The sequence below is a fragment of the Melospiza georgiana genome, chromosome 1, assembly GCF_028018845.1.
Source record: "Melospiza georgiana isolate bMelGeo1 chromosome 1, bMelGeo1.pri, whole genome shotgun sequence".
NCBI classification, from domain to species: Eukaryota; Metazoa; Chordata; class Aves; order Passeriformes; family Passerellidae; genus Melospiza; species Melospiza georgiana.
The window spans coordinates 72,591,718-72,618,598 of NC_080430.1; the positions used below are offsets into that span (position 1 = coordinate 72,591,718).

General features: G+C 41.1%; 1 protein-coding gene across 2 annotated transcripts; it reads right to left on the reverse strand.

Annotated features, from left to right (window-relative positions):
* Positions 1 to 716: 716 nt before the first annotated feature.
* SERPINB5 (serpin family B member 5) lies at positions 717 to 26,725 on the reverse strand. 2 transcript variants are annotated; one of them, XM_058029480.1, is made up of 7 exons: positions 26,707 to 26,725; positions 10,143 to 10,317; positions 7,469 to 7,606; positions 6,359 to 6,476; positions 4,949 to 5,091; positions 3,428 to 3,595; positions 717 to 2,213 (listed from the first exon to the last, which is right to left on the reverse strand). In XM_058029480.1, the coding sequence occupies exons 2-7, from the start codon at positions 10,314 to 10,316 to the stop codon at positions 1,821 to 1,823; spliced, it is 1,134 nt and encodes a 377-aa protein (XP_057885463.1). In that variant the 5' UTR covers position 10,317; positions 26,707 to 26,725; the 3' UTR covers positions 717 to 1,820. The 2 variants fall into 2 exon arrangements, with proteins under 2 accessions (XP_057885463.1, XP_057884614.1); XM_058028631.1 differs by lacking the exon at positions 26,707 to 26,725 and adding an exon at positions 15,574 to 15,670.
* Between the last annotated feature and the right edge of the window lie 156 nt (positions 26,726 to 26,881).

Genomic DNA, 26,881 nt, shown 5'->3' on the forward strand with positions numbered 1-26,881 from the left:
CAGAGAGAGAGAAACGGCAAGCATTTCTCAAAGCGGCTTGTGAGAAATTTTAGGGAGCTGGAAAGATGTGATAACTTGTTGACTATAAACAATATACAGACAGTGTTTTTCTACTTTATTTTTCTGTTCCTCTCAGAGACAGCGTGTGAGAAAGATGCTTCTGTTAGTTAGCCAATAGAATATAATCGATTGTACCGCTCTATAAAAACCGTGTGGTTCTTTAGAATGAAGCCTTCTTGGCCTTTGCTACGACCCTGCCTCTCGCTGTTCCTGCCCCAACCCCGGCACACGAGTGACACTCATGGGTTGTTAAGTTCAAGAATCAAAACAGATCTCCTGTCTCTAAATTCACAATAAACAGTGCTCTGATGTTGAAAGTATGCATATTAGGAGTTGTTGTGTGTTCTCATTTAGAGATCTCTTTCCAGTTTCCTTCAGACCTGAGGCACCAAGAGGATTTCTCAACTAGAATCCTTCCTTCTTTTGAGGATACATAATTGAATTCTGCATGTATCCTTACCACCTAGTAACATAGTCCTGACTGGGAACTATCATCATGTGTATCAGAAGGGCAATCCAGACATTCACTTAGTTGCTTTTTTTGTTATTTTGATTTTGTGGCCTAAGTGAATCTGCTTATTTCCATTCCTGTAATTTATTGGAAGTCAGGCATGAACACTGATATTGTCAATGAGCACACAGACTGACACTAGAGGTATTGTACATTTGACACAGGTTTTATAGTGCTTTATTCTGAACAGTATTTAGGCAAACAAGTACTGAACATATGCAGCAGGCAGTCTTTGGATAGAAATGAAATCTGATTACCATAATCTCTTGTGGAATTTTAAGACTAGTAATTACAATGTTAATTTCAGTCAAGTTGAAGTCCTTATTTCTTTCTCATGCCTTAGACATTGAATAACTGTAAGGAATTTCCTTAATGCTGAATCCAGAGCTAGAAGTGGCAGCTAATCTGTGCATGAGAAGTGTGGCACTTCCAGTATTAATCCAAGTGTGTTCTATCCTTGATTTGCATAATGTTCTTTTCCTGAGGATATATACAACAAGATTCCTCTTGTCCCAACTTCCATGTCTGAAGGGAATGAATCAAAAAAGGCCACACAGCAGAGTTCAACCTCCCCAGTCTGGGAGCTTCATGCTGAAGAGTCTTCTAGGGACACATACTGTCTCCATGGCTTTTGCCTCTGGTGTCCATAGGCCTCAGTGTGGCTGCTGTTTCACAGATGCAAATCCCGATGCCAGCCTGAACTGTTGTAGCTATGCTGCAGAACTTGTCCACTTCTTCAGTGGGTGCTGGCAGGGTCTGGTAAGGCACCCTGGACCACCAGAGTGTGGCCAGGTAGAGAGGGAGATCATACCACACGTCCATATTTCCCCTTTTAGGTATTAGGAATCCAGAGAGTGTGAGTCACAAGCGAGAGAGGTTTCACCAGGGAGTAGGAATGCAGCTCTTCCTCCTAGAGCCCCTTCCAGCTCCTGAGCTATCTTAAATCAGGCTCTCACTTCATTTGGGGAAAGAAGTGTCACAGAGGAACAAAATGTTCTTGTTGCTGAAGCTGGGATACTTCTCAATAAAATATGGTGTGTTCTTCACAGTGGAAATTATTCCGCTAAAGGGGAGGAAACAAAAGGAGAGAAACTACTTCTGCTGCATATATAGAGTACATTGTATTATTCAGCCAATATATGAACCTCTTAGATTTCCTCTCAAAGGTGATAGTCAGGAAGAAAAGCTTTACAGGAGTGTGCACCACCACAAATATAATTGTGCTTTTTTTGTAATGAACACACCCCGCTTAAGGAGAACAGAATCGGCCTGAAAGAATCACGTTGCGAGTTTTGTTGTGTCTAAACAAAAAGATAAATGGATGGTCAGCTTTAAATTCATCTTTGTGCTGCAGAATCCGATATCCAGGTACCTCTCGGGAGTCACCACCTTGTTCATTGACTTCCAAGGAGACTTTATGGATGACCTTTGACACAACCACACCTTTTGTCTCACACATCTCAGAGAAATCTGATGCGCTTTCATTGAAGATATTTGTCATTCCCAGGCTTTCCAGAAGGGGCTTCAGGTCATAGTCACCTTCCACATTAAACTTTGGAAGAAATACATTCACTTTGGTGTTGGCCATCATGCTGGGATTCGTCCACTGTAATAATGTCTCAGGGGTCAGTGCATTTTCCAGCTGAAAACATGAATGAACAAAGGAAATTAGTGAGCAGTCTGAGGAAAGTGAAAGAAGAAAAAAAAAAGACCATTCCTGAACTTCTCACTCCTATCAAACCTCCAAAAAATAAAGTCCAAAGACAATTTTTGTTTTCGAATTCACAACCATAGCATACTCCCAGTTATATTGATTCAAGTATGATTTAATCCATAGGACAGGCCTCTGGAGCAATTCTTCTGCATGTGCATGCTCTGGCAAGCTTTTGATAAGCAATCACCTCAGCAGCCATATGAAGGAACCTGAGGAAGACAGTCCCTACCCAGGTTACACCTGGCCAACTGGCAGAGATCCAAAAGTCTTTATTCCTGACTCTAAGGAGTACTGAAATTGCTGGTATTTGGGATACAAAATCCAAACCCAGAGCCTGATCTCAATCAAACATGCAGCTGTTCAAGCAAATTTTTTTTAAACTGGAAAGGGAGGAGGCAGAATGTGGGCCCACAACAAATTGGTATCACGAAAGGCCTCACTTGCATTTTATGATAGGTGTGTTCTGTAATTTACTCCAACATATAAAAGCATCTTACAGCTGCAAAGACAGATGCTTCCTGCCTTTAAAATTTGTGGCCAGTTGCAGCAAATTACAAAGGAGACTTAAGTGATCATCAGTCTTTTAATCCTTAAATAACTTTACTATTAATTAATATTATTAATTACTTAGTCCTTAATAAACTTTGAATAGGGGTGAAAATGTGTCGTAAAATTTTCATAGAGAAATGACATAAGAAATTGTTGATCTTTAAGAAATGCCGTATTAATTTTCATATTTATGTGCAATTGGTAATTAAAAATGGCTCATTTGCAGGCAATGAGCTGCTCAAAATTAAAACTTGGAGAAGTATAAGACCTTAGTAAAATAAATCATGTACACATGAAAAACAATAAAGATACCAGAAAAAAAGGCACCTTCTGCACTTAACACTGTTTTCTGTGCATTCCCTATCTCGAGCAAAACCTCACATACAACCTCCCACTGGACACAGTGAAAATGATGATGCCACAAATATGAGAGGAGGAACAGAGAAGCAGAATGAGATGGTAAATTCACAGGAAAGTTACTTTGTGTTTCCTCATGCATTGCTTCTAAATAACAAAAACCTTCCATAAACCTATGGCATTATATGGGCTGTTTCCAAGGGAAGTATCACAGCAATTCTATTTTTTTCTCTCACCTTCTCCAAGCCAGTGGTCTCATCCTCAATCTCTTTGGGCAGGAGAATGAGCATGCTTATATGTTTGTTAAGGCATGGGAGCTCAAGGATGGCAACATTTAAATCTTTTACATAGCCCAGGCAAAAAGTAGCTTCCAGATTCATCATCTGCACTGGCTTAGTTTCAGTCTGCAAAACACAGAGGAAACAATCTGTCATTAGTTTTAATTCAGAGATAAGACAGTGACAGAGAAAAGTTTGTAAGCTTGCATGGAAGGGATACATTGAGTTACCACCAGAGAATTTGTTGGCTTTCACAGGTAATGAAAGCAGCAGCCAGAGTTGGCTTTTTACAGTAGGCAGCTTTCCAAAGAAAAGTGGAACAGAATTCTACTTAATACAATAGCAATATATGGGGGATGTGCCTTAAAAGAGAAATTTATCTAATATTGGTAGCCCTTCATGCCTTTTCACTGAGTAAAACCAACTACACTCTACAGGGTGTTGCAATGCTAGCAAGTGTCAAGCACTGAGCACTGCTCAGTAGTGAAGCTGTTCATTCCAATAATTGATATTTTGGTTCAGGAGTAGAAACAGCATCTGAAGAAATTTCAGGCTTACCTAAATCTCTAAGTCTTTGCTTTTGAATGAAATCAAACAGAACAAAACAAAACACTTTATTTTCTAGGGAAGACTTTAAAACAGTTCCGTCCACATGAAAGTGTTCAAATTCAAATTCAGCAGAAAAATGTTACTTTAGGGAAAAAAATCTTGAGATGTTTCACTTAAAAATTTTAGTGTTGATTGTGTGATTGAAAAAACTTTTTACCTGGAACTATTGGCTGATGAGGTAATTTTTTAATATTTTCAGAGAACCTGAAAGTCCAACTTTGCTTATGCATCTCTATGTGTGTGTCAGTGTATATTTGGAATAAAATCTCTTTATCTCACAAACATTGTGCAGTTTTATATCTTGTAAGTGTTCTGACTACAATATTCATCACTGGTCACAGAGTCCTGAATGCACCAGCCACAGGTGCTGCTCCCACATGGACCTCATGGCCCAGCAGGACTGACATGCAGGGAGCTGCAGCCCTGAGCCTGACTGGAAAGAGGGAGAATGATGGGATGACATCTCTGAAGAGGAAAACACAGGGCCAGGCACCTAAGGGACGTAATCAAAGAGGTGACACAACTGTACACATTTCACCAGCTCAAGAAATGCAATGTGCTTCACCTCTGCTGGATTTTGGATGCAGCCTCTGGTATCTGCAACCTTCCAATCTCTTGGAAAAAGCTACCCGTGAGAATTTGCATCTCCTTGCAGGCAACAGCTGCTTCTGACCACTTGTACTCAGCTCATGTTGTCTTAACATACTCCCAGGACAATCTGGGACCCTTGAAACACTGGGTAAGATTAGATAGAGTCTAAGAATGCCATAACAATACATATTTCTCATTTCCTCTTATTGGGACTTCCTTAGCATTTTCGTGAGAGAAAACAGTACTTTTTTTTCCTTTTTTTTTTTTCCCAGAACTTACCTTGTTGACTTTAAAAGGACATTCTTTGATCTCTGCCTCTGGGAACTTCTTCATCCAGTTTGTGACAAAGTAAGCAGCATTAACTAAAAGGATCTGAGTCTGGTCACTTACATTATCCTCATTCAAAACATTCTCCATTTTTCCTGTGAACAGATTTAAGATGATTGTTAATACAATACATTAGCAATATATCAATTGCTTTAAGTGAATATGGTAACATTTCACTGAACTAAGCACATTTGTGTCCTGCATCTCACAGATAAAAGATTTTCTTTCTAATGGAAAATTACAAAAAGGAGCACTTACTTAAAATTGCAGCTTAATTTTTGATGTGGGGCTTGGGTTCAAGGCAGATCTAAATGACATGCTTTGTTGGTTTATATTAGATGTAATAAAAACTACATCTCCTGCTTTTGTTCAGTACTTTATAGAAGGTGCTGAGTTTTCAGAGAAATTCAACAGGTATAAGTGGAAAAAACACTTTCTCATTTGGAGAGCAAGACTTGAAGGGTAGCTTCAAATTAGCAGCTACTCTTTTCTAGACTGATACACAAGAATAAAATAACCAGGATAACAAAAAAAAATGCTGCTTTGATTACAGTTAATATCCAAATACCACTACAAAGTTCAAAAGAGGATGTAAATTCCATGACCCATTCTCTCTGTTTTAGACTGGTTCAAGCACTGCCATAAATGACCCTGAATTCAGAGCACTGGGAAGGCAAGTCCTGTGTTGGAGCTGCCCAGGCAAGGCCAGGTGCTCCCCCGTGGGCACCTGTGCCAGCCTGGGAAGGAGCAGACTCGTGCGTGGTGTTTCCATATTCACAGATAAGATGGTGGCAGAGGAAAGTTTGTAAGCTTGCATGGAAGTGATGCATTGAGCTACCACCAGAGAATTTGTTGGCTTTCCATATTTGCACCACACGAGGGCAACAGGTGGCAACCAACCCCAGGGCCACCTCTGCCAGGGCTTCCACAAGGTGGCAAATGAGACACCCACACCTGCTTGTGGCACCCTTGCTGGCAAAAGCAGCTGAGACAGTAATTAACAGCCTGAAACTCAGAGTCCAACGAGTACTTCCCATTACAATGAAGGTTTTAAAGGAATTAGAGGGTTGGATGTTTTGGTTTTTCATGTTATGATGCTCCACAGCCAGGACCAGTCATTCTCCCAGCCCATCCTGCTGCAGTCAAATGTGAGCAGCTTTCCCCAAGGCTAATTCAAGGTCAATCTCACACTTCCACCTTCAGAAGCGCTGCAGAAATGAAGTCAGTGCTGCTAATCCTCATGAATCCAAATAGTAGGCCTAGTCTTCTTTCACTATGTATTTACTCCTAAAGAGGTGTCACAAGGATAAAGATCTTTCTCCAAAGAGGCAAACAGCATTCCCAAGGTTAAGCTGTACCCACCATCAGTCAGCTCTGAAAGGGATTTGTTGATCTTTTCTCGGGTTTCCTCAGTTTTTTCTTTGAACTCCACTAATTCCAGTTCAGAAGGAAAAGGTCTCTTTGTGGAGTTGACAAAGTCCTGAAAGACACAAGTAACCAGTTACCTTAGTTAAGTTCCATTGGGTAGTTGAGGAGTTCATTTTTGTTTGAGGAAAGGTATTAAATAACTGCAAGAGACAACAAGGACAGACAGTGATGCATCCAGTGCATCCCTCCCAAAGTTTTCAGCCCAGTGGTGCTACATCAGCAGTACAGTAACTTTGATATTGCAGCAGTGACCATGTTGCCAGTTTACAGCATAGAACAACCCTCAGTCCAGGCCTGAGCAAGACTGAGACAGAGGCCACAGTCTGCTCCCATCACATCTGTCCTCACCAGGGAAGACACTCATTGCCCTGGGTCCTGGCTTGCTGCAGCACAGGCTGAACTGCAGGTGATCTGATCACAGCATCACTGCAGCTTGTTGAGTTTTCTGAAACACCTCTCTCAGGCTGATGTTGTCCTTGCTTGGCACTCTACTCAGAGACAATTTTGGGGAGGCGGAAACCCAACACACAGAGTATCTTGTCAGTTTTTTGCAAAGTTCATAAGTTAAAAGGCCAAACACCACCTTCTTCACTTGGGTTGCTTCAATAGTCAGGCTTCTGCCTTCTCAAAGCTTCACTGAAGCTTTTGCAATAATCACTTGGGTGTGTGCACTGGACATACACTTGCACCACCATTTTTTTTTTTGTACTCATTTTCACTCATACTTGCAATGCAAAGACTTTGATGTGGCATAGAAGTTATGTTGCATTCAAAACCAAACTTGCTACTGACCTAGAGCATGGTAATGAAAGAATTAAAAGTGTTGTAAGAGTTGCACAGCTTGGGGTCAAGCAGCAGACTCATCTATCCTCCCACAAACCTTTATGGCAGCAGGCAACATTATGCTGTTTATCATTTGAGTCCAGTCAACCAACAACCAAAAGTACAAGAATTAATTTTAAATAACATTGCAGTCTGACACCATAATCCATCCACATGATGGCCAAGTAATTCATAACACCAGGGTTTTCCTGCAGTACTTACCGTGGTAGGATTGAGAGACTTGTCTACAAAGAGCCGTTTAACCATTTTCAGTGCAAAGAAAGAGCTGAGTTTGGAAACATCTGAAGTTATTGTTTGAAACCCAAAAGAAACATCTTTGACATCTTGTAAATGGAGCACCTGTTAAGTTAAAATGATAAAACACTAAGCATCTTTTATTATTATTATTATTATTATTATTATTGTCTAAACATTCCTAACAGCTAAGCAAAAAATGTTATTTTGTGACCAGAGCTGTTGCTTTTTGTATTTAAGCTAATGACAGAGCCTCTCACTTTTGTTACTCAAAAATAATTTCTGTATTTGACATGCTCACATAAATCTAAAAACCTGATCCTACCAGAACTTTCACCAAATGCATTTCTTTCCTATGAGCAATCCAAAGAAACCAATAGAGCTGTTCATGCTGCTGATATAACTTATTGAACTAAAACTCCATAGTATGGAGTCATAATGCTTTTGTCAAACTTACATTCCCACCCAAAATCCTGAAGCTTTTAGGACAGAGCTTGTGAGAGGGTGCCAGATAATCTCCTTTCCAGAACTGGGCTATACCTTTAAAAATGCTTGACAGATCATCAAGTTTTCTGACTGCTGTGACTAATACGTGACATCACATGACATTTCAGCAAAAACTGATCAGATAAAGATAACTGTGTTTGGTTTTGTAGGCAGAGTCCAAGCATGGGCAGGGCTGCTGACCCACATATGGCTACCTCCCAACTCCTGGGAATGACAAGTCCAGTTCTACGAAATACTGGGATAATGATGCCTTTGTTTGAAAATAACCCTATAAATATGAATTCAACTTTTGATGCCTACTTATTACAGGCTCTTTGATGGTGGCTGTTTCATTAAAAGAATCCTGTCCACCCTCCTCCCTGCCTCAAATTGCCTTATGAAGCACAGCAGGCACTTGTGACCTTCTTTTCCTTTTGTACATCACTACTGCTCTTTCTCCCAGAACACATCACATCTTCACAGACAGAATTGCTGCTCTGCCATAATCACCCTTCCATAACCTCCCCTCTCCTTGGTCAGTTGGAGCAGAAGGAAATAAACTCCCATTACAGCAGCAGCACAGCTGTCATAGCCAACTCCATCTCCTTAGAAACAACTTTCTCAACTTATTTCCTTTTCCTCCAACAGTTTTATCTCTTTGCATGTTAGGTGCAGGAAGCTTCTGTGCCTGGGAACTAGGTTGGAGGAGAAAGCTACTGCAGCTTCTCTACCTGAAAGAATTTTTGGCACAAGTTTGTTAACCAATGTTCCAGAGTACAGCTGCCAATCTGGCTCCTTTTGTACCTAGTATTTAAAACCCAAGCACAAACTCAGGGGAAAGCAGAAGCTACAGGAGACATGGAAAATAGGAGATATTACACTTAAAAGCATACCAAGCTCTCCTTAGCATCTGTAGTCAGCACTTTTTAAATACCACTAGAGAAATATGAAACACAAGTGCGCTTGTGTAACAGAGCTCCACTTGAGGAGGCGCAGGTTAACTTGTTATTATGGAATGCTTCAAAGCAAATTGCAGACACAAGTGAAAGCAAAATAAGGGCAGGGTAATATTTTTAACTTTCCCACCAGAAAGACAACACTTGAATTTTGAAATGGTAAGGGAGCTTCAGGGTACCATTTAAATTTAATTTTTTTTTTTTTTTTAATACTGTTTGGAAAAATGTGCAGAGCTTACAGGATCCATCCCCAAAAGTCTGCAATGCCAGGTTGGATAGGGTCTGGAGCAATCTGCTCTAGTGGAAGATGTTCCTGCCTGGAGCATGGAGATTTAAGATCCCTTCCCACAGAAATCATTCCATGATTCTATGACTTTCATGGACATATTGCTGTGCAGCTCTGTGAACAGCACAAGACTCCTGTAATCTGTGGCATAAGTAGGAGCACAGAAGACTGTGCTCAGGGGTACTTTCAGTGAATGAGAAACTACATGGAGGAATTTCCAAAGGAGGGAAAATACATTCAAATATACAGAGAGTCTTTCAGAGCCAGGTGATAATCAGCATACAAATGTAAAATTAATTTGCATTTCATGAACATTTAGGTAACTGCAGAAACTGTGGGGACCCTCACTGGGATTAAAAGGATCCAGCTCAATCTCTGCTTACACAGAGGCAGCAGACAAGGCTGGAGGGCTCACTCCCTGCACCACATAAACTGATTGAATCATGACTGCCATGCTGGATCACGATGCTGGAAACCCCTTGAACACCATGAGCTTGAAAGGAGAAACATGGACTAAATTGTGCCCCTTCTACTCTATCCATCTGCTCTTTACAGTATTGTGGGAGAAAGGGGAAAAGTCAGTGACAGGGCTGCTACAAATACTTGCTGCTGACAGCAGTGGCAAAATCATTTTCAATTATATAAAGCTTAAGCGTTTTTGAATAATGAAAAAACAGGTATCTAGAAAATGTAGTGATCTGGATAGAGATCCATGCAGTGATCTAATACAGAGTTTCACCTTTTTGTTGTGCAGGGCCATGGAGTGTGGAACTATTCAAGAAATTCAGATGGATTATTTGAAGTCTTTCTTACAAGGCAACCAGACATCCAGGAGAACATTAACAGGAGTTAATAAGAGCCCTACAACAGCCATATAACTTTGCAGCCACAGAACAGGCTGCTGACAGCTTACCTGTTTCATCTGCTCTGCAGTATCACCTTTTGTAGCTTTGTATGCCAGAGCCAGAGACGTTGAGGTGCATAGTGGGGAAAAAATAACGTTGGCTGTTTTGTCCTTCTCACATAGCTTTTTGAACATATCAACTGCAAAGGCAGTGTTTGCTAGTTGCAGAGCATCCATTGTCATCCTGAAATGGAAAAGAGAAAGGAGAGATGACTCACTTAGTCTGTAATTCCAGTTCCTGCTGTGGTGGGGCTGGGTCAGAGCACTGAAAGAGGCTGGCACCAGGATCTGGACTGGGCATCTTGGACTTTCAGGATGGAAGAGGAGAGGAGAGGAGAGGAGAGGAGAGGAGAGGAGAGGAGAGGAGAGGAGAGGAGAGGAGAGGAGAGGAGAGGAGAGGAGAGGAGAGGAGAGGAGAGGAGAGGAGAGGAGAGGAGAGGAGAGGAGAGGAGAGGAGAGGAGAGGAGAGGAGAGGAGAGGAGAGGAGAGGAGAGGAGAGGAGAGGAGAGGAGAGGAGAGGAGAGGAGAGGAGAGGAGAGGAGAGGAGAGGAGAGGAGAGGAGAGGAGAGGAGAGGTTCAGTAATAGCCATCATCTTCAAGTGACAGCAGGCAATGCCACGTGTTATGAAGAGCCAGTATTATCAGAAGCACTTGAGAAAATCTGACCCACACACACTGAGTCAAACTGGATCACATATGAATTTAATTTGTTTTTAATTGATACTCTTAAAAAGTGCCGACTCAGAAGGTAATTCACCTATGCTCTGGGATCTCCTGGCTCTCAGACAGGTCTTTAATGGTCTCATAACTTCTCCATCTTGCTTCATGGCTAATTGTCCATTAAACCTTTAGCTTTGGTACACGTCCCTCCTCTTGGGGTTGATTATCCCCGGCCTTGCCAGAAGTCTCCAGAAAACTGTCTAGTCCTGTATGTTGAGATTATTTTAGAAACTTAAAGGAGGCCTTCTAAAAAATTCTGCCGTGTGCCCACCCATCACTGGCACCATTTTAACTCACAGATTTTCCTAACCACTCTCAGTAACTGCAGTTACTACAGGGGTGTTACATGACCTCTGCAGTCAGGAAAGGCAAGGCACAATTGCTACTGTCCATGCTCTGGGAAAGCTAGAGACTATTCCCATCTTCCAGGCTGCTTTCACATACCCAAAGTTGCACTTTCATATGAGCACATTTGTGTAGATTCAAGCCAAGAAGGGTGAGCCCCAGAATTTCAGTCAATAGCACAAGTCTGGCTTTAGACCAGCAGTCACACAGAAGATGACCCCTTTGGTATAGTGAATTTGGCAGTACCATGCCCCTAGTACCATGTATCCCTAAAAAAAAGGAAACTGTTAAAACTAGTGCTAAATGGCTCCATCAAAGCTATTGACAGGGACAGAAAGGAAATGGAAATTTTTGCATGTGTTATGCTGCCCAAATGAAGCTGAACATCTGACACCATTGTACAGAGACACTTCAGAGCAGCTGTGGTACTTGACAGTAGTAATGACTTCCAAATGAATTACAGTAGTTATAAATTTTATAACTATTTTTTGTGGGAGTAACAGAATGGGCACGTAATTTGCCTGCGACACAATAGAGAAAGAACTTTGATTTACTCGTAAGACCTGTTTGACTACAGAAGCCTTTTACAAAATAAATGTCTTTATTTTTATTTTAATTAACTTATACATGTTCTTGGATCTGTTAGGTAGGGCAATTGTTTTACTTGACAACTAGTTTGTTTTGGGCTAAAACATGCAGCATAAAAGGTTAGTGAAATGCACTGCATTTAATCAAGTTTAATAAAAGATACAGTGGCATTAAACCAAGGCTTTTTAAGTCCAAGTTTGAAAAGCTCACCTAACCAGCCCTGCACTCCTGCAAAATGTTCTGACTGTTGGTATTAGCAACAAACTGTTTGCTAACAAATCCACTCCCACTGGGGGCAACAAAAAAAAAAATCAAACAAGAAAAAGAATCTGTCTTGAAGATAGCACTGGAGAAACTTATCCCCACATGAAAATCCAGAGGAGTTTGCAACATCCTGAGGTTTTGTCAGACTCAGAATTCAGAATGGGTCTGGCTGGACTTGTCTCCCTTCCAGTGCTCTGGCAGCTGCTTGGTAAAGAGGAATTTTCCATGGGAGATTCCATTTCACAGCATCAGCAGGCATCGGGCTGATGTCACAACGGGGCTCAGGAAACATCTCAGAGATCTTATGGGTGTAGGAGAGGACCCAGTGCCAGCCCAGCACCGCAACCACCCGCCTCGCTTACGCAGACACCATTTCTCAGCCATGAGAGCAACCAATTAGCAGAAAAGTCGAGCTTGCCAGCAACCATGGGCTCAGCACACACCTTAAGGGAGGAGAGCTTTAGGCAGGACAGTGGCCAAAGACAGAACAAGTCTGAAGGACTGAGAATGCTGATCAGGGAGTAACTTGGAAAAACGGGGCAAAGAAGCAAACATAAAATCATTCCTTTAAATGCCTCCTTGCAATTGCTCATCACAAATGTGCTATTTTGTGCCCATGCATGTCTCAAATAAATTCCGCTGCATAGGCTACCTGCCTTATCTTTGCCATTACCTCAGCCATTCTCACAGGAACAGACAATACACTGCTATACTCTGTCTGATTCTCAGTCTCTCTCTCTCTCTGCCCCACCCCACTCCACCCCCCAAAATTGAAGATTTGGGGCAAGTACTAACTTCACAGGTATTTCTAACTGGAAAATTACCTAGGGAACCAAGAATGTGTCATTCAGTAAATATCAACCACCCTCAAAAAGACAAATAATACAAAAAAACTCATGAGTCATGCACTACACCCAAAAAACATTTAATTTGGAGTTTAATTTAATTTTAATGGAGTATATTATTTAGTATTAGCTGGCATGATATTATTCTATTCAGGCCTCTGGATATTCCTTACAGGGTAAAAATCAATATGAAATCATACCTAATTAAAGGTATCCCTTGTTCCTTTCTGGCTTAATGTTGACTTTGAGATGTAGATGCACTACTTGTGTTTCACTTTCTTGGGTTGCAAGACATCCAGAGTAAGAAAATAAAATAGGAAATTTTACATAATTGAATTAATTTATTCTTCCTTACGCCAGTTAAAAGCTGTACCATGGCTCAAAAACTCCTCTGGCCTCATGAGTAACTCTTATATTAATTCATTGGATGATTTTTTATAAAGTTTCGATGTTTCTTTTCAGTGAGAAAAACAGGAACCTTTTTGTGAACCTTTTATGTACCTTTGTTCATCCAGTAACTGCTGATTCTCTCAAAGCTTCTTTGGAGGAGAGTGAAATTGTTTGGTAGTGGCAAAGCTCTCTATTCTAATTTCTTCTTTTCAATGCTACCATTGAAATAAGGACCATTCAGGGCATTTTGTTGGGGAAAAAAGCTCAGTTGCACCCTTGACCTTGAATTATTGGCTGGGCAGCAAAGAATAATCTCTATTCCACCATCTTTTTCAACTGGTCAGTCTGTTTTTTATTCTCCATTTATTAATAAATATTATATTATGTTATATGTATTATATTATGTTTAAGACCTTACAACATTCATATTACTGAAAAGAATTTACAGTATTAAAATTAAAAAATCTTAAATCTCTTTAAAGCCTTGAGCACCCCAAGCCTTGCAAGTCCAGTAAAGCCAGTTCCAGCCAGGTGAGAAGGGCTGAGGCTCCCGGTGAGAGGAAAGCCCATTAGCTGCCCATTAGCAGTCTCAGAAATCAGACATGAGAAATCAGCTCCTGAGCCAGTAATCACAGGGAACCCTCAAACAGGGAGGAGTCAAAAAACTGAAAATGAAATTTTAAAAAGGCCTGCTGCAAGGATTCTCATTGGGTGCCTCCTTTCCCAGGAAAGCAAACTATCAGCATTTCCAGAAAGGCCTGCAGCACTGGGGCATCTTCTAAGCACTTGGAGCTTGCGATCCACCCAACTTCATTTAAAACTGCAACTCTCACAGTGTGAAAGAAACATTTTCAGATACAGGAGGGAGCTGAAAGAGTACAGAACCAGTTCAGAAAAACCCAACTTAAACTTGTTTATTGGTATAAGACACCATTTTTGCTTAGTCACTCTTGGATTCAACAACAACTACAAAACACCCTCTCCCCAAAAAACAAACCAAACCAACAGGGAGGCTTTTTTGACTATCTGCTTACTATGGGAAAATCTAAATACAACTTCCATTCAAAAATATAATCACAAGAATAGCAACATCTGTGTGCAAATGTCTGACAAGTCAAGTTAGTTGTATGGCAGGAATAATCCAATAAAGCAGAACCAAGTATTTATTTTATTCTTCTCTTGGTTAAGCAGTCTTTCCAGGAGAAGACATCTGTGGCAGATAAAGCAGAGACATTGCTGGCTATCCAATCCTGGGGGATATATTTGGTTTATATGTCAGGAGCTGTGAGTGCCAGTGCTGCAGTCTCTCCAGTCCAAACAAAATTCCAAGAGAATGAATTATATAAAATAACCCACATGCAAATTTCACAAGTGAGGCATTAATATTGAAACTAGATCAAGAGTTTAACATTACCCTACTTAAGCTCTTACTCAGCATATACTATACAAAGGAAATAAAAGATTTATCCGAGCCTTTCCTTCTTCTACATAAATGACAACTCTCCACCTGGCAAATTACCTGGATAAAAACCAAGGACAAAATTTTGTCTGAACAGACATTGAGGAGTGCAAGACACCAGACTGATGTGGGACCAGAGCATCTCATACGGTTGAGGAAAAAGCACTGTCAGCAACAGAGCGCGGAAAGTCACTCCAGGAAAGAAAGAGAAACAAGCCACTGCAACATGCTTTGTTGTACTTCAATAGCCAATGAACTGTTCAAACTAAATGGTCACACTGAAAATAAATGTGTAATTACTAGGCCTAAGCTCCTGTCCTTCACTTTAAACAAGTGTGGATTAGTCACTTGGTTAATAACTCGGAGCAAACAGAGCAGAGCGTACACACCTCTTCAGAAAATGAGAGGAATATTCCTTTCTAGCAGGGGCTTACAAACCAACCTAAATCATACTTTGGCATATGAAGGATTTTCATGGCATCATACACAACCTGCTTTTTCTAATATGGGAATAGCCATTTGTAATAAACCACCATATTTTAATAATTCCTAATGCCCTTGCTGTCTCACTTGCCGGATCTTATTCATTCTTCCAATGAATCTTTCCAAAAAGAAAGAAACCTAGCATAGCAATTGCAGCAGTTTTGAAATGAAACCAAAACAGTGTTGTTTGGGAAAGCAAAAAAGCTTCTTTGATTCCACATGTACATTTTTGGCACAAATTTCCTTATCCCACTCCCTCCATGCAATTATGCTTCACAGCCAAGATTTGTTAACTATTAGCTCAGCATAAATTAAAGTATCAGAGAAAGAAAAAAGCTGTACTTACTTTGCAAGGCTATAATCCTGGTAAACGAATCAATGAAGTGAGCACAGCACGAAGAACCAGCTACCTGTGCAGAAACCTTGCTGAGCAGAAGACTCTGTTACTTGCCTACTCGTGGACGCCACTCCCACTTTCCCAGCCTCAATTTGTGCACACACACACACTCCCTCTCACTCTCGCTTTTTTTTCTCCCTCTCTTAATCATTCTTCATGGCAACTCCTACATTGGAGGAGCAAAATGATTCACACCAGAGTTGTCTTTGCCTGCCCAGCCACTGAAGACAACAACAAGCTCTGGCAGGAAAGAGCAGCCCTGTGTGTTGCCTTCAGCAAGCGCAGTACATAAGGCAGCAGACAAGAACGAATGAAGGAGTGAATGCAGGAGTTGATGAGCAACTTAAAGATCTTCTCAGCAAAACCAGCACTCCAAGAAACTCCAATTGGGATTACTGCTATTTGCAGAAAAATTGTAATCGTGAAAAAGAGACCCAGAAGAAAACCAAAACACGTAGAAGTGTGTGGCTGGGCACTTTGCATCTGTATATGCGTTAAGGCAGTATCTTAACTCTGCCCACGAGGCATATGTGTGTGTTTGGCTGCCTAAAAAGCTCAAGGTCAAACTGGAGTTAATGCTCAAAGGAAAACATCTTCTTGCTGCAAAGCAAAGCTCCCTCCCATAAGCAGCCAGGTCCTCTGCAAGGGAGCAGCCTTCCCTGCTGCCAGCTGTGCCCAGAGGTGGCAGGGAACAGAAAATCCCACCCCTTCACTTCCAGATTGGGCACCACTGGGTTCATGTAAATACAGCCCACCTTAGTACCAATGAACATGACAGGGTGGGAAAAGAAAGGGACAGGGAGAGGTGCCAGTGCAGCCCACCAGGTCTATTTTCTATCATTTGAAAGACATATGCTGCCCTTACCAAGCCCTGCCCCTGCTCCACACAATTCCCTGGCTGGGCAGCTGGGCTCTCCACAGTGGAAAGCGGAGACATCAGACTGATGTGCCAGTACCCCTGGCAGGCCACGACTGCCCCTCAGTCCCTGTGAGGACATGGCCCCACACCACAGGCACAGCTCGAGTTCACACCTCAGTAACCCCAGGTGCCCCTGCATATTTTTAGACTACAAAAAGCACAAGCAAGATAATTGAATCTGCTTTCAGGTTTGAAGTGCTGGTGTGCCCAGCTGCCCAAATGAAAGGGGTAGGACACCAAAGGATGCATTTTCACCAGCATGGTACTCCCTTGGTGACAGTGGGAATTGGGGAGATGGTATCTCCTTCTGGAATGATATGTTTCTGTGTTGCTTTGAGCATAAATCAGACCGCACCACAGCATCCTGATTGGGTCCTACCCATGTTTCCTTCCAAGAGGCTTCTAAGCTCTTATTACCCAAATGAATTTTTTTTTTTTTTTTTTTTTTTTTTTTTTTTTTTTTTGCTGTGATGCAGATGGAGTTCACCTTCCGTCACTGCCAGACAGCAAATTTAAAATTCATGTCCTTTTCCATAACTGAATTCATAACAAAGACAGGGTGTGGATATGTTTAGGCAATTAAAATAAGATACAGGCCAGCTGGCTAAACTGTGCCATCTGGAACATCATTGTTGTGTATCTAATTAAGCTTTCTGTAAGGGAAATGTTTATGAAAATACACAATAATTTTGGCTGCCAGACTCTTCTCAGATGTCTGCAGGTAATCTAAAGCCAAGTGTTGCCATCTCTGCAGAAGCAAACCTTTTTTAAGACCCAGGTCTAACAATTACAGTCACTGTGAAGTTGCTCGGGAGCTTCTGGATAAGCTGTGGGGAGGTGGACAACAGGCAGACTGCCTTCACAGAGACAGCCCAACTCACCAGATCCATTTCCGTCTTACTGACAGGCAAGAAATACAGATATAGGTATGTGCCTCAAAGGGCTGGTCAGTGGAAAAGGGAAAGGGCTCTGCATTGCCAAGATGGAGGTGTGTAAACATCACGGGGTACACCTCACTGGGAAACTGCTCTGCCATGGCTGAGATCTGGCACCATGTAGCAGTACAGAATCCTTCAGTCTGACCTAGTTAGTGCTGAGAAATTAATTAATTCTGATCATGGTGCCATGAAACTAGTAATTACTGCTGCAATTGTTATGCTTCAAGTGAAGAAGTACACTGGCTTTGGTAACTGAGTGACTCATGAGGCAGTTTTGCTTCCCCCAAGAATGGACAGTTTGGGCTCACTTGCTCTTGAAAGCAGTGTTAAAATTACTATAGTGACTTCCTGCTAGCTACTTATTCAGATTTATGGGAATTTATGGTTGTTACTTACAGACCAACAAGGAAGATGTGTGAAAGTAGAAAATACTTACTTGAAGAGTAAGAAGATGCTGAATCTCAGGTAGTCGAAGTTTGCAAAGCACAAGAAGCAAAGCTTTGTGTGTCCACGAACACTCTTCCTCAGTCTGACTGAATAACAACTACTTGTATCAGCATCCCCACGTCCTTCATTTACCTTTTGCTAAATCAGTTGTGTTCAGTTTAATCTCAAAATATTTTCAACTCACACCTATTATGACCTATTTTTCTACCACCAAAATAAAAAAAAAATAGAACCAATAACAGGATTTCTCCTTATGAAAAAATAAAAATTATTTTTAAGTCCCCTGTGAATTGGACATCTCCTATCAAAAAATAGGTAAAAAGAATAAGGTAGAAACAATGGGGATGTGACATGGAACACTTTGAATCTTAGTGTGAAGCCTTTAACACAGCCAAGTTACAGTGTACTGGCAGAGTAATAAATGAGCTACTGTCCTCACTCTTCCAGGTCTCAAGGAAAAACCCAAAGATGTTGCTGGATGCTAGGATCCAGCAGTTACATTTGTGTGCCTGCATCTCTGAACTGACACACTCCATTGCAGAAGGGATGCGACCCACCGGGTGACTCTCCTGTTACTCAGCCTGCTCTCAGTCCTCTCTCTCCTGGCTCTCCCTGCCACTCCCTCCTAGGAACACTGTTCCTACATGCTGCTGGAAAGGAAAAAACACCAGCTGCCTTCTCCCCACTCTTGCTGCAGGGAGGGAATACTCTTGCTGCTCAATACAGCATGAAGAACTATTTCAATTGTTTCAGAGGTTCAAAGCATCCACTGTAGTCCTTATTTTTCCTTCCCCCTAATCACTAACTGTTAGTGCATGTCTGATTGCAATTAATGCCCACATACTTAGAAGACCACATGGGGAATCATCTACAAGTGGGACTGAATAATGAATAGACTAAAACTGGTGCACTCTTTCTATGCCTTCAGTCATGAAAGATCTTCTAATCGAGTTACAGCTTTCCCTATAAGCTTTGGATCTTGCAAGGAAACCAGTGGTAGGAGGTTATTTGTACACTTTTGTTTTGATTTAGCGGCCTACAGCTTTAATACAATTAGAAATATTCAAAGGGTAAGAAAGACTGCAGTGTCTGTAAACAAGTATACACAGCAGAGCTTTTCATATTTTTCACATAGCATGGGTCTATATTACTATTTAATAACATGAATAAGCCATAGCCAAAGTACTTTTCATTTCATAAGTAATGTGAGTAAAATATCACACCGACCACAAGTTAATTTGAAATTAAAATAACACAACAATAACAAAGCATAACACCATGCTTCCACTGAGAGAGACATAAACTGAACAGCAACAAACAGCCTATTTTTTTTCCCTCCCAAGGCATCTTCACCAATATGTGTAAAGGATGGTGTCACATAGCAACACAACAAACCAACACGTATGGCAGCAGAATAGTTTTCTTCAGACATCTCTGATGATGTAGAAGTATTACTCAGCAGTGGTTACTTCTAATAGTAACCACTTCTAATAGTAACAGACAGGAAATTAATACTTCTAATAGTAACAGACAGGAAATTAATTTCTCATACTTCAATGCTTTCACTTTTGTGTTGCATTTTTGTTTTTTCTTTTTTTTGGTGAGGCTCTTCTGAACTCTTCTGAGCAGGTTTCATTGGAAAAAATGTTTCATCAGGAAAAAAATTAAATAGGCAACCAAACAGCTGACAGATTTCAGTGAGAACAAGGCCTTTAATTTGCTCAGTAGGAAATTAATGATTCTGTGTGCTGAGATAAGGTTGTTGAAGATTTGACTACTTTCCCTAAAGGTGTTGCTCCCAGCACTTAGCACCAGGCATTATGCTTAGTGTAAATCAACTTAATAAAAACACAGATTTGACTGACTACTTGGAATAGCCTCGCAATATAACTAGGAACTTGAAACACAAGGGGAAATTAATATATGTAAACCAGTTTAAAAACTCTGACACATTACTCTGGAACTGTAGAAAGATCAACTTCCATGAAACAAAAGCAGAGAGACAATGTTTTGGATTAATAACTTCTCACCAAAACACCTATGTTCCATTCCTTACATGAAAAAACCCAACTTTGAACCCATCCCTGCATGCACTGCTGGTTCAGGGTGCCATCTCATGGGGACAAACATAATAGTCTTCTTTCTTTGTCACCAGTGCCCATTGTTACTGCATCAGCTTCCTTCACCAGGCTGAATCTATGATTCAAATCACCTGCCCTATTTCTGTCCCAGAAAAAATGGAAACACACTCACATTCGTTATGTTTTCTCAGTATTTTTGTCTATTTAGTGATATTTTCAAATGTTTGAAGTGTTTAGTTGAAATCACTTAACCACAAGAGTGCTGCTATTAGGAATGCTTTCCTTACATATCCACAATTTTTTGTGCTTGATTATAGATTTGTGGAAGACCTCACTAGTGAATTATTGGCAGCATAATAATCTATTAGTAAGTTCCAAATGGAGCATATGAGCAATTTTAGAATTATCTGCCTTCAAATAGCAAAATAAAACTTGTATGTGGATAAGATTGTTCTTGTCAATGTGGAAACTCTAGAGAGCGAGGAGATCACACTGACATAAGGTAAATTACCTGAAGTATCTTTCCCAAAGGAAATAAAGGGACCAAGCAACTCCCTCCCTCACACACCAAACCAGCTTTAACTCAAGATTCAGCAGATTCTGGAAGGAATTACATGACCTTCATTGCTCACCGTAGCAGACCTGGACTGACACACAGCTTCTCTTCCAGCTCTGTTTTTTTTGTACAACTCCTTTAGGTGCCTCCTTATCAGTATAGAGGAAGGGGGAATGAGACTTAGGGAATTTTCCCCCCTGTTTTTATTATCCATTGTCATCTGTAGATGAGTCACTTCTGTAATCCAAGTAGTTAACTCTGGGTGAATAATCTTGATGAAGACACATATTTTCCCAGACTTGCTTAGTGCAGGTTCACTGTCTGAATTTATGCACAATAAAGGAAAATAAAAGCTTAGAATAAATATTTGCTGAATATTTCACTGGAAATGGGTGTGACTTCACAGGCTGAATTTACTCCTCTTGTGTGTTTTCAGGGTAGCACAAAGGTCTTTGTTTTTTCCTGCATGCAGCTGAGACAAGGGGAGAACATGTTAATTCTTGCTTCTCCAGGTGAAAGGCAACCAAAACACCGTGCGGATTCTTATGCACAACTTGGAGAAACACACCCTGCACGCTGTCTGTGCGATCAGTAAATTACAGAAGCTATAACTGCAAACCCATCTTGGCTCCTGGTTTTAAAATTTACAAATAATAGTCCAAGAGTCCAGCTAATGCAAAAGGCAAACCTAGTGCCCATGAAAGTGAGGCAGCTATTCCCATAGTCAGTTGATTCAGCTCCTATGACCATTGACCCAGGACTGCAAGACTTGCACCACAAAACATGCAGAAAATAATATTTTATTAGCCCATGATAGGGAAAGTATAAAAATGCTGTAAATTGTGAGACTCAGTTATATATTTTACAAAAGAAAGTTCTAGGACTTGATTATAGAGTTCTTCCTTCTTACTTTTCCACTTACATTTACCCAGGGAATAGGAAGTCCACTGAAAAGTAATTTTCCTCAGTCCTTCTAAGATCTAATGGTCCCATTAAGCTCTATGGAAAAACTTCAGAGGATACTGCATGTATATTACAAGCTAATAAACTTACTAGCACAATAACATTAACATTTATATAAGAAGAGTAGGGCATTAAATGTAATAACACAAAAATGTAATGAGGAAAGATGTAATTACTTGCGGTAATGCAAATGCAAATACTTCCCTATTTGTCTGAGGCCAGCATTCAAAGTCCACTGCAAATGTGGCTTCTGACTTCAGTGGGTTTTGGGTAAAAACAGGACTTCCTAGAGACAATTGTATTGAAAGGTGTGGAAGCACTGTACATGTGGAAGCACTATAGACAGGTTATGGTAGAATAATAGCCTGGTTTCAAGAGCTTCCTGCTTAAAATGAAAATTATTCTGCTAAGAGTGGCTTGGATCAAGAGAAAGTTAAATGACCTCTCTATCCAGTTTTTTTGCTCCTTTCCATATCTAATTAAAAGGCTTAGGGATTAATAAACAGGGACCCAGTAGGGAAATCCTAGCCCAGGAATCTAGTGCAGACTACACTGCAGTAGCTCACAGCTAGTCTAGTCCCAGACCCCCTCTCTTTCCCTTCATCACCTTAATCATTCAGGCCACAAGCCATTCAGTTATGTTGGAAACACTGCTCTCTACAGTCACACAGGCAAAAGCCACTTTGAAAAGCCATTCAGCATGAAAATTAAGTCTGGAAGCATCAGAGGCAGCCCATCAGTCTTAAAACTTACTCATGCAGATGAATCTCTGTTTTGCAACAGCCAGGTTCAGTTATTCTGCTGTATATTGGAATGGCAAAAGTTATTCCCCTGTCATCTGTTAGAGGAGTCTGGTAATACTTTAGAAAGGTCCTACTGGAGCAGAACTGCTTTTATACTTCTCCCCGCCTAACAAAATTCAGATTTCTGGTACTCTGGCAACAGTAAACACTACAGACTTTCTATTGCATAGGAGACTCAGGGAAAGAAAATCTGGGTCAACTCACAGATTTGTGTCTTTTTTAAGACAGTGAGACACATGCTGTGACAACCAGCTGGCTCAAACCCTTTCATAACACAGTTGTAGAACCTGATCTACCAATTTTATGAGACCCATGATTTCTCTTTGGGTTACAGCTTATATTTTTGAAAAATCTGGCAGTGATGAAAACAAACCCCCAGCTGATGAGAGCATCTAGAATATCCTAAGGAGTTGTTCCAATGATTCTACAGGTCATCAAAATTTTAAATGAAGGCAGTATGAAGCAATCTAAAGTGCACAGTCCAAACCTGAACATTTCTAAACTCAAAGAAACATTGGCTGGGGAGCACTTTTTAAACTTTTAACAATAAAATCTCTGAGGTGAATAGGGCTATATAAGGCTGTTAAGTCCTGTGACTATGAAAACGTTTCAAAAAGAAATGCTGCTGCACCAAACTCAACAATGCATAGCACAAAATCCCTGAACTCATATATGTGTAAAAGAGCTGGCAAATTCCAGCTGGCAAAATTGTGTATTTTAAATGAAAATGAGTCAACCAATACAGCCCTGAGGCCACATCTGCTCAACTGTACAAAAAGCCATCATCGAAGAGATTTTATTCCATTCAATCTCAACAAGTTATCAAAACCTAACAAATGGAATGCTATGCAGAAAAGACCTAGGTGAAATGCTTGCCCTTGGTCCCTATATAGAATGCCCATGAGAGTCCCTATTTGCTGAGTTCAAGATAAGAAAAACCTCAGAAATCTCCAGACTTATGCTCATAGAGGGCAATATTGCCCTTGAAGATAACATATGCAAAGTTAAGAAAAATACTGTTTCAGATTTCATTTTTATTCATGACAATTTCTGCTGGTACTCATGTAACAGTAGGGAAAAAAGTCCTGAAATTCACTATGCTAAATGTCATTCATAAAACATAGTAGGAGCAGTGCAGTGTATATTTCACAACTTAAGGAAATGAGCAACATTTCTATTTCTAGAAATAGAAATGCTCTGTCAAAAGATTAAATGAACAGCTTCAAAATATGCCCTGAGTTATACCTGCAATCATTGTCATAGACTATTTTATATGGTGTACTGTATTAATCTCAATAAGAACTACAGGAATATACATCCTAAGTCATTCCATTGCCTGGAATAAACTAACTTAGAAAACAACATTTTGTATATATGCACACCTGATTTGAAATCAGTGTGCCTTCAAGCATTTACATATTTTGAATTTCCAAGTTTAAAAACTGAACCAGGAGTGAAAATTACCATAACTAAGAAATATGAAGAGTTTAGCTCAAAAGTGACAAATTTAAGTTTTCTTTTCCAGGTAGGCACAACCACACCCGTTATTGTACTATGGCAGGAAATGTCACCATCCACCTCAGACTAGGTAGAGTTGGAGGACCATGAAATCCTCAAAACCCAATGCTTCAAGTCTTGCCCCAAAGCTCATTCTTTTCTTTAATGCCATAAATGTAACATGGCTTTTTTTGGTGTCAGTCCTTCTGATCGTGGATACAGCTTTATTTCTTTTCCTCCTAGGCTCCATAGCTGCACAACACCTTCTCTGCACCCAGAGCACCGAGTGCTTCAGGAATAAGAGCTCTTAGGACACAGCTCTCCTCCTCAAGGCTGCTGTGGTTTCAGTGCTGTGAGAGGGGTTATGTATGGCAGCCATCCACCTGGGAATACCACAGCAGCAGGACTCCCACAGGCCAGGCACTATGGAACAGGTAGGAAGGCTCACAAAGACAGCTGGTGGCTTGAAGTGCTCCTGCTTTTCAGCCCAGCGTGGTTCAAAGAAGGGACCCAGCTGCACCACGAGCGCATTGCAGGTCCTGTCCCAAGTGCACGAGCTCACCATGTGTACACCAAACTGGACCGAGGTGCCGCAATGGAATTGGGACAACCTGGATTTTACTTGCTAGTGTTGCTACTGACAGCCTTTGTTACCCAGGTCAGATTGATCTGACCAGACTCAGCATCATTTCATCTAGAAGAATTTCTAGATGAAATGATGCTGGAAGATTTCATCATTCAGCTAGAGAAATACAGGAAAACGAGGCTATATTTTCCTGCCTTCTCTGCCTTGTCTGTCTGCACTGTAAAGTCTCTAAGGCAGTGACTGCCCTCACCTGCATGGCTCTCACATCATTTAGCTGATGCCAATCTCCCTCTGAAGGTAACATTAGTCATCTCCAGCCACCCCTCAGCTGCCACAGCCGAGGAGAATCATAGACACGACACCTGGCTGTGCTGCAGGTACGACTTGTTTTAGTGATGTATCCATCTGCTCTTGGCCCAAGGTGTCCAGGCAACAAGCAGTGTGGGCCCCTTCCCTCCAAACCAAGGCATGGCAGCAGGAAGCATTCTCCACAACAGCTGACTCAGCCTTAGGAAACACAGATCATCAGTGCCTGTGCCATGTAATGCCACAGCAATGTGAGCAATAATGCCCCAGGCAGTTATGGGATGGCCTTAGCTGAGGCCAGTAGGTACCCATATTAACACCTTTAATATGTTTTATTTTCATTACATTTGGTTGTACACAATCATTCTTAGAACATGGTAACACAGGAACTTCAGCACTGGGAAGTATTAGATAAAATGTGGCTCTACTTGTCCCTCAAATGGAAGTAATGCCCCTAACATGACACTTCATTAGCTTCTCAAGAAATAATCTTGATGTCATTACTCAGCATTCATCTAGTCTTTCCTCAGGCAAAAAAGTCAAATTATAGCAGGAATATTGTATGAGTAAGACTTAAGTAAGGAGTGCAAGATTTAGCCTGTTATCTGTAAATGACAGAGGTGCCTTTTCTGATTTACTTTCTTTAATCACATTTGCAGAAACCAGTAATTTTTTCCAGTTTCTTCTGGAAGCCAGTTCAGTGTGACTGGAGAGGCATACTTACACTCTTGTGAGGTATGTATTGTTTTAGAACTTGGTCTAAGACCTAAATATAACATTAAAGAATTAAAAATCATAGGTACAGATGACACAGAATTACTAGTAACAGGAATGAATCTGAGAATAGTCTTCACTAAGTTTCACTAAGCAGAATGAGAAGGTAAAGCCAAAAAGGAAATTATGCCCCAAGGAAGTAGCCTGTTTTAAATAAAAAGGAGGTTAAAAGTACCCCAAAGGCTTCATGATGCCATAATCAACCATGAATGAGTGAAAGGCATGGTTTTGCCTCATCCTTTGAAGATGGAATAAGAAAGAAATGAAAATACAATATTTAACCCAGTTTTCTTGAGCCCCTCCCACCACTGATGCTATGCTTGAATCCTGATGACCACACTGCTCTAAGGTTCTTTTAGAAATTATCATCTCTACTTTAACTTTGGCCAATTTCAGTTGTCTTTAGTAGTAAATTCTCTTTACCCTCTCATTTCTCAAAGCCTGATTGCATGACTTCGTCTTTCCTACACCACGTCTTTACACATTTGCAGTCGATCCAAGGCTAACACCTGTTATTGACCGTGTGTAAAAATCAACCAAAGCATCCCCAACTCGTGAGGACACTTACCAAAATAAACTGCCAACCAGGTGACTTAAAGAAGAGATTCACCACGACCTTCCCTGGTACAGGGGGAACCGTGGATGTGCCTTTTCCCTTGTGCACAGACTACACAGATTACTGTATCAAAAAGTTCAGAGGACTTGTATTACAAAATAAAATCAAAACAGTTACACTGGAATTATTAAGTCAAAGCTTCACTGTGGTAACTTGGAGGTACTTGGAAGAATGGGGTTTATTATAATTTAAAAGATCTATTTTTTGCCCTAAAGGAATTAATGAACCAGAGAGGAAGATATGGCACTTATTTAGCAGATGTCCTTATATCCACACAGCAAGTTGGCTTTCAGAACTGGTTTGTAATTGCTGGTGTGTTGAGTCACTTCCTCCTCCCCACTCCGTAAGCATCGCCGTCACCTGACCTTCGTCACTAACCCACGCGTGAGTGACACCCGCCCATGACTCTGTCGTGATTGATTAAACAGGACTGGACCTGTTTAAATCGGAGAAAAGAGGACTGGGAGGGGATCTTATTTAATGCATAGCACTATCCCCAAGGCAGGTGCCAAGAGGACGGTGCCAGACAGCTTTTGGTGGTGCCCAGCCCCAGGACTGAGAGCAGTGGCCATAAACTGAAGCATAAGTAGCCCCACCTGAACGTGGAGGGCGGCAGAGCACTGGCAGCGGCTGCCCAGGGAGGCCGTGGGCTGCCCTGCGGAGAGATTCCAAACCCCGCCTAGGTGCGTTCCTGTGTCACCCGCTCCAGGTGGGATCGGTCTGGATGCTCCCCAGAGTCCCCCCCGAGCCCCAACACCCCGCGGGCGAGCG